The sequence below is a fragment of the Setaria viridis genome, chromosome 5 (assembly GCF_005286985.2).
Source record: "Setaria viridis chromosome 5, Setaria_viridis_v4.0, whole genome shotgun sequence".
Lineage (NCBI taxonomy): Eukaryota > Viridiplantae > Streptophyta > Magnoliopsida > Poales > Poaceae > Setaria > Setaria viridis.
This window is the reverse complement of record NC_048267.2, coordinates 26,719,927-26,727,809: the sequence shown is the minus strand read 5'-3', so window position 1 is coordinate 26,727,809 and position 7,883 is coordinate 26,719,927. Positions and strand designations below refer to the sequence as shown.

General features: G+C 50.7%; 1 protein-coding gene across 1 annotated transcript; it reads right to left on the bottom strand.

The window, feature by feature from the left end:
* Positions 1 to 7,049: 7,049 nt before the first annotated feature.
* On the bottom strand, positions 7,050 to 7,553 carry LOC117856433 (uncharacterized). The gene has a single exon (XM_034738802.1). The coding sequence runs from the start codon at positions 7,551 to 7,553 to the stop codon at positions 7,050 to 7,052; it is 504 nt and encodes a 167-aa protein (XP_034594693.1).
* Between the last annotated feature and the right edge of the window lie 330 nt (positions 7,554 to 7,883).

The following is a 7,883-nucleotide window of genomic DNA, read 5'->3' as shown; positions in this document are numbered from 1 at the left end:
ATCTTCATTGAAGCCGTTATAAAAACACCGGAAGTATTCGGCCACCTTGGTAGCAGAGTACGAGCAACCAGAGAAGGCCGATGCCGCTTCGCCGAAAGACGTACACCGGCGTTGGACAGTGAGATTCTCTGCCGATTCGACGCTGGGGAATGTCATGTGTTCCACTCGCTGCTGGGAGATCTCGCTCATGTACAAGTTCAGCCATAGGTTAATGAACCACCAGGGTCCACCTGGGTTTCCAATCGGCTCCCCTTGGGATAATTTGATACCGATTTGGTGAAGCATGTGGTAGGCTGCTCCCAGTAAGTGCTTTCCAAGAGGAATAGGAGTCCCTATTGATAATGCTTCGGCCAGAGCTTGGGTATTGGTAGATGGACCAGCTGCTCTCCCGCAGAAGAAGTGTTTCTCTAGCCACATCATCAGGAAGGCCGTGTGCTCTCTGTTCTCGACAGATCCGGCCCTTTTGTTGCATCTGATGAAACCTTTCCACCCGCCGATTCCCCTTGTGTCCAGCTGATGTGATGTTGCGGCTATAAGGCGGAAAGGGGTGTCCGGGGAAGAAATGTCCAGGCCGGTCAGCAAGACTACATCGGCCAATGTGGGGGTCATGGGTCCGTGTCCAAACAGGAATGCGTTGAGAGCATCGGACCAGAAGTAAGAAGCTGCCATCACTAACGGCTCATTTCGTTCCATTTGGGACAAGGATAAATCGATGCATTGGCCAATTTTGAGCTCGTCCCATTGGACCTTCTTGGAGGCGGCTATCCGCTGGTACCATTCCCTCCAACCGGGAGTTTCGTTCGGCCAAGACCTAAAGGTACCCAACCAGTGATCTAGGTCCATAGTTGATTGTTTGAAGGGGATCCTATGGGTTTCCAAATTGATTAAGTCGGTTGGATCTGGATTTCCCATGGGGCCAAGGCAGATAAGGTCGAGATTTTCTGTAAGACGAATGGTGATGCGATGCCTAACCGCCTAAAAAGGAAAAGGGGGTGCGAGGGTAAGAAATAGATCTAAAGTGAATGCATTACTGATAAGGAAAAGTTTCGGTAATGACCTCTGGGATGAAGCTCCTCGTAATCGGCGGAGTCGCCGATGCAGCTGCAGACGATGAAGCTGCCAATGGGATCTCGGATGAAGCTTCAATTTTCGCCAATGGAGCTCCTTCTTCCGTCGATGGAGCTGCCGCTGTCGCTACTGGAACCTCCGCCGAAGGTACCATTTCTGGAGCTTCGCGCGTTGGTGAGGTGCCTGAAGGTGCCGCCATTGGAAAAGTAGGAGGGAATGCAAAAGGAAGGAGGCGCTGGAGAATTGGAGGACTTAGAAAAGTGTTGGAGGGAGAAGAAAGCCTGTGCGATGAAGAAGAAGGACGTGAGCTCGTAAGGAGTACGGGATGTGCTGATATTTAAAGAAGGTCTAAGAAGGGGTAAAAGGGAAATTTTTACCGCGCCGGCGTTTCGAGTTTTTCGGGAGTAGTGGTTGTCGTGGGCGCCCGTTTCGAAAAGATTGCAATCATCAGGTTGGAGACCGCGAAACGGAAGGATGATTTCGCTGCGTCTGTTTCGGATGAGAAGTTGAAAAGAATTTCGAAGTAAAGACTATGTTTTACTCCGAAACTGGGGGGCATGTGTTGACGCCAGATTTTGACACGAGTAAAATCGGCGTTAGAAGTGGAAGAAATTAGGAGATGCGGTGAGATACAAGCGTGACGATTGGAAATCAGCCAATTGATGCTACAGTCGAGGATCGGCCGATTGATCCTTGGAGTTCCGCCTCGCCCGACCCCTGAGCTTGGGATCGGACGCGCCCGACCCGCTAAGGGAGGATCTCCGCCTCGCCCGACCCCTAAGGCTTGGGATCGGACGCGCCCGACCCTCTAAGGGAGGATCTCCGCCTCGCTCGACCCCTGAGGTTTGGGATCGGAAGCGCCCGACCCTCCAAGGGAGGATCTCCGCCTCGCCCGACCCCTGAGGTTTGGGATCGGACGCGCCCGACCCTCCAAGGGAGGATCTCCGCCTCGCCCGACCCCTGAGGTTTGGGATCGGACGCGCCCGACCCTCCAACGGAGGATCTCCGCCTCGTCCGATCTTAGTTCCCAGGGTCGGAATGAGTCTGAGCCCTCGACATGTGGGTCCTGATCGGTTACCCCCTTGCCAAAGAGGTGATCGGCTGATTAGGAATAGTTGGGCCGATGTGGGCTTAAGAAGGATTATGAAGATGAAGAAGGGGTCAGCCCATGAAGCGCATGAAAATAGTACGAATCGTACTTGTAAATATTCATTTTCTGTTTAAATTTAGAGATAGAGTTCTAGTCGGATAAGAAGTCGTTTGTACGGGGCTATAAATAGCCACCCTTGTAGATCTGTAATCATCATCAACTCAATACAACAAACTACTATTTCCTCGTACTTACTTTCAAGCAGGCGACTTCGCCAACACCTTTTCTCCTTTTTCACGAGTTCGTACGGGTTGGCGGGGCTGCATCAATTTGAGCTCCGGCCGATCTTGTAAGTTCCGTTTATCGAGTAATTTCTAAGCTTTAACTTCGGGCGCATCGCTGTCGTTTCGTTTAGATTTATTCATCAGTTATCGACATTTACTAGAATTCTAGGTGTTACGTGTTGTTCTAGTTTTATCACCAGTTATCTAGCTAGGAATCAGTAATTTCGGCTTTTCTTATACTTCGTTGTTTAATCTACCTATTTCATGCATAGCCGATCAGATCTGCTCCTAGTGTTGCTATTGTAGCATTGTTTAGATTACTCTAGCAATTTTCTTTATAAATGTTGCCTGGTAATCGGTTGCATCATAGCCGATTTCTCTATTACGGCAAATCGGCCAATTCACTGATAAGCTTTCTTGAGATCGGAACTTTAGCCGATCGCAACCTCTGGGAACTGACACGTTTCTTTCCTTGCCAATCAACAGGTTAGATTGGCTGGCACGCCGCGCGAACCGCACTAGGGCGATCACCCGAACAGGAGCTAAGCAGATTCTCCCAGGTCGTGTGTCCGACGCTGGAATTCGATCAGCCGATTTCTAGCGCCAACAGGTCCTCCTTTTGTTATCTTCATTCTCCTTCCTACTGAGCAGGGCTAGTTGTTGCGGTAGAGGAAAATACTCGTGCGGCGAAGAATCGGTGCGGTCGCTTGGAGCAGCACGTGAAGGTGTTGGAAGAGGCGCGAGACGATGAGTGGGCCAATCGTGCATCGGTGGAGTGGACTAATAAGCTCTTGGAGTAGGATCTTCAGTAGAGGGTCGCTGTAGAGCACCGTGAGTACCCTGCATTTGTTGCCTTTGTGATGGGCTTCTTCTTGATCCTGGTTTCGAGGATTTCTCTTTTCCTGCAGATGCTCGGATGGTGGCGGCGACGCTGCTGGCGGATAGGGATTGGGCACGCAAAGACCTTGCATCAGCGGCCGAGGAGCTGGAGCAATTCTATAACATCGCCATGGTGGTGTGCGAGGCGCTTTGGCCCCCGAGTGGAAGTAGCGACATTCTCAGCCGTCTCGCCGATCTCCCCGACCATGTTTGGTCGACGATCCACTCCGCGTACTTCTTTAGGGCACATACGAATCTCTCCATGACTTCTTTCCATTACAGCGAGCTGGATCTGGCTGTGTTGGCGGGTGGTTTCGCCCCTCTCCCGAAGGCAGAGCTGCAGCAGATTGAGTCCAAGGTGACCCCTTGCGCCGAAGCTTTGACCAAGAAGATCCCGCCGAAACTCGCGCTGGGGAAGGAGGTGAAAAGGGATTAGTAGTATTGCTACTGTCGTTCTGGTTGTTGCCCGTGTGTGGGCGTGTATAACAGTTATGCGTGTTTTCTTTCCTATTCTATGAGCTTGTTGTGGCGAACCCCTTTGGTTATTTTCTATTTATCTGTCGTGCTCCAGTTTTTTGCCTTTTCTAAGCTGATAAGATCTTTTTGCCATGGCCCTTGAAAACTAGGGTCATCCCAATCGGGGCTTAATCAATAAGTTTTGAACAATCTGAAGGGGTAAAACCAATCTTTTTCAAAGGGTTGAGTTATCACAGATCTGGTAGCCCCCGAGTGACCTATGGTTACCGACTGGTAGGTTAGCATGGGTTGCTCAGTTGGGAGTATCGAGCATTTTTACATCGGGTGACTCATTTTGAGTCGGGCACATCTTAAGGGTAAAAGCAACTTCGGTGATGATCCCATGGTGGTGATAGTTTGTCCTTGTCCTTGGAGGATTGTACCCTTCGTAAGATGAGGTCGCTGACATTGAAGGAGCGCATTTTGATGCGTCTACTGTGGTACCATTGATGTTTTGTTGGTATTTTGCCGATCGGATCAAGGCGATGTCTCGTGTTTTGTCTAGCATGTCAAGGTCGTCTTGCCGTGCTTGGTAAGATTGTTCCTCCCGGTATGCGTGAACCCTTGGTGAGCCGTAGTCTAGCTCAGTCAGGAGCACCACCTTGGCACCATAGGTCATGAAGAATAGGGTGAAACCTGTTGACCTTTTGGGCATGATTCGCAAGCTCCAAAGCACGGAGGGGAGTTCGGCTACCCGTCGCCCAGCAAATGTTTTAAGCTTGTCGTAGATGCGGGGCTTAAGGCCTTGCAAGATCATACCATTGGATCATTCTACCAAGCCATTGGTTCGAGGATGAGCCATGAATGCCTAGTCGACCCGGATGCCATAGCTGTCGCAAAACTCCTGGAATTTTTTTCCCGGTGAAGTTGCTACTGTTGTCAGTGATGATATAGTTGGGGACCCTGAATCTATGGAAAATGTCCAACATGAACTCAACTGCCTGCTCCAACTTGAGCGACGTTATGGGCTTGACCTCTATCCATTTGGTGAAGTTGTCGACCGTGACCAGGAGGTGATCGTAGCCCTAGGGCACTTTCTTAAGAGGCCCCAGGATGTCAAGCCCCAAAACCATGAAGGGACATGTGATGGGAATTCTTTGTAGTTCCAATGCTAGGAGGCGTGTTTGCCTTGCGTAGAACTGACATCCTTGGCAGGTACGTATCATGTGTTCGGCGTCGGCCATGGAAGTTGGCCAATAAAAGCCTTGTTGAAAGGCTTTGCCCTGTTTGCAAGGATGCAACGCATGCAGATTCCACTCGAGCTTCGCTTGTAAAGTTCTTCTGTGATTATCATGAAGGTTTTTGATCGCTCGGAGAGGCGTCTCACCTCCGTTTTGTTGCTAGGGAGCATGTCCCGCAATAGGTAGTTGAGGAAGGGGATCCTCCAGTCGGGTTCCCCAAGCTTGGCCTCGCCTGCCGTGAGCACCGCTTCGGTTGCGGCGGGCTAGCAGTCGTCACCTGTCGGGGGTGTGGTGAGCTCTTGCGTCTTGTCTCCCAGGGTGTTGATGGGCGTTGCCCTTTCTGTTAGTTCATGTTGGATGGATGGCTCATGGAGGTCATTGACGAAAACGTCGTCGGGGGCGAGCCCTCTACTTGACACGAGTTAGGCCAAGTCGTCGGCCGCCTGGTTGTCTTTTCGGAGGATATGGTGGAGCTCGAGCCCCTCAAATTTATCTTCCAGTTTTGTAACCTCTTGACAGTATGCCTCCATCTTTGGATTTTGGCAAGCGGCGTCCTTCATGACATGGTCGACGACCAGTTTGGAGTCGCCCTTCGTACTCCATGACGTTGTTTGATGCTTTGAAGTGCAATTTGACTGCCTATTAGAGCCTGTTTCTGTGCGGCAAGATCAGCACTACGCCAGCCCCCGCGCCTTCGTTCAGGACCGCCCATCAAAGTACATGGTCTAGCACTCGTGTACTTGAGGATCAGTCATGATCTGAACCTCAGTCCATTCGGCAACGAAATCAGCTAGGACCTGTGACTTGATTGCGGTTCACGGAATGTACAAGATTTCGCATCCCATGAGCTCGATTTCCAATTTTGCAATCTGCCCGGTCGCATCTTGATTGTGTATGATTTCGCCGAGGGGTGTGCCGATTACCACCAATATCGGGTGGGATTCGAAGTAGTGTCACAGCTTTTGCTTTGCTATGAGCACGACGTACAGAAGCTTTTGGACTTGCGGAAATCGGGTTTTGGACTCGAACAAGACCTCACTGACAAAGTAAACCGAGTGACCCGATTCCTCCTGTTCAACCACCAGCACGACACTTATGACTTGCGTTATCACGACAATGTAAAGTAGGATAGGTTCCTTTGCCATCAGGGAGACCAGCATGGGGGGTGTGTGGTCAAGAAGTCTTTTATCTTGTTGAGAGCCGTCTGGGCCTCCTCCATCCATTGGAATTGGTCCGACTTCTTGAGTAGTTTATACAGTAGCATGCCTTGTTCCCCTAGCTACGAGATGAACCTGCTGAGGGAGGCTAAGCAACCTGTGAGCCTTTGTACCCCCTTAATTCTAGTGATAGGTCCACATTTGGAAACCATGAATCCCAGGAGTTTCCCTTTCAGGACTCCAAACACGCACTTTTCGAGGTTCAGTTAAATGTAGTTCTTTTGCAGATTTGCAAAAGTGGCCTCGAGGTCGGGTCGCACGCTTTCGTTGACTTTACCATGATGTCATCAATGTATGCTTCGAGATTCTTCCCTATTTGATCATGAAAGCATTGCTGCATACATCGTTGATAGGTTGCGCCGGCGTTCTTTAGCCCAAACAACGTCGTAACATAGCAGTATGAACCGAATGGCGTGATGAACGAGATAGTGAGTTTGTTGGGCTTGTACATCGCTATCTAATGATAGTCAGTGTAAGTGTCGAGAAAACACATGATTTCACATCCTGCAGTCGAGTTGATTACTTGGTCGATTCACAGCACTGGGAAGGGATCTTTGGGACAAGCCTTATTCAGGCTAGTGTAGTCAACACACATCCTCCATTTCCCATTCTTCTTCCTTCCAAGCATGGGATTGACAAGCCAATCTGGGTATACACTTCTTTGATAAACCCTGCCACCTACAGCTTCTCAATCTCTTCGTCGATCGCCTTCCATTTGTCTTCATCGAAGTGTCATAGATGTTGCTTGACTGGCTTCACGTCGGGATTTCTGCGAAGGTGGTGCTCGGTGACTTCCCTCGGGATTCCTGGCATGTCAGACAGTTGCCACGCAAGGCGTCTTGGTCGAGCTGCTGTCGTTGATGTCAACTTCCTTGGTCTCCTTGGCCGACTGGAAGGCTGCCGCGTCGGTGCTCTTGTTGGAGTCGGGAGCAGTCAGGGCAACGTTCCTCTTGATCTCTGTGAGGTCCGCCTTCATGATGATCTTGGAGGCGAGCTGGCATCTGTCCTTATTCCACAGTCGTGCGTGTGGGAAGCTTGGCCCAATGGTGATGACGCCCTTTGGCCTAGGCATCTTAAGCTTGAGGTAGACGTAATTGAGGACGGCCATAAATTTGGCATAGCAGGGCCTCCTGAGGATAGTGTGATAGGAACCACTAAAATCCACCACCTCAAATGTAAGGGTCTCTATTCGAAAGTTTGACCTATCTCCGAATGTCACGGGCAGGTCGATCTGCCCGAGCGGGATGGCCTGCTTGCCCAGGATCACGCCGTGGAAGGGTGCTCCAGTCAGGCGAATCTGCTCCCGACTGATCTTCATGGAGTCGAGGATGTCAACCTAGGGGCTGTTGAGGCTGCTCCCGCCGTACATCAGCACCTTGGAGAGGCGTTTAGGCTTAATGATCGGGTCTACCACCAATGGGAATCTTCCAGGCCGTCTCACGAGGCTGGGATGGTCTAACCTGTCGAAGGTGATCGCGGACTCTGACCACTTTAAGTACATCGGGACGGCCAGTTCGATGGTGTTCACCTCTCAGTTCGTCAATTTTTGCCACCTCTTCAACTCGTAGGCGTCCGAACCTCCGAAGATCATGAGGCATCCATCTGGCTTAGGAAAGTTGTCCCCATCCCCTCCATTTGTTGGGGTAGG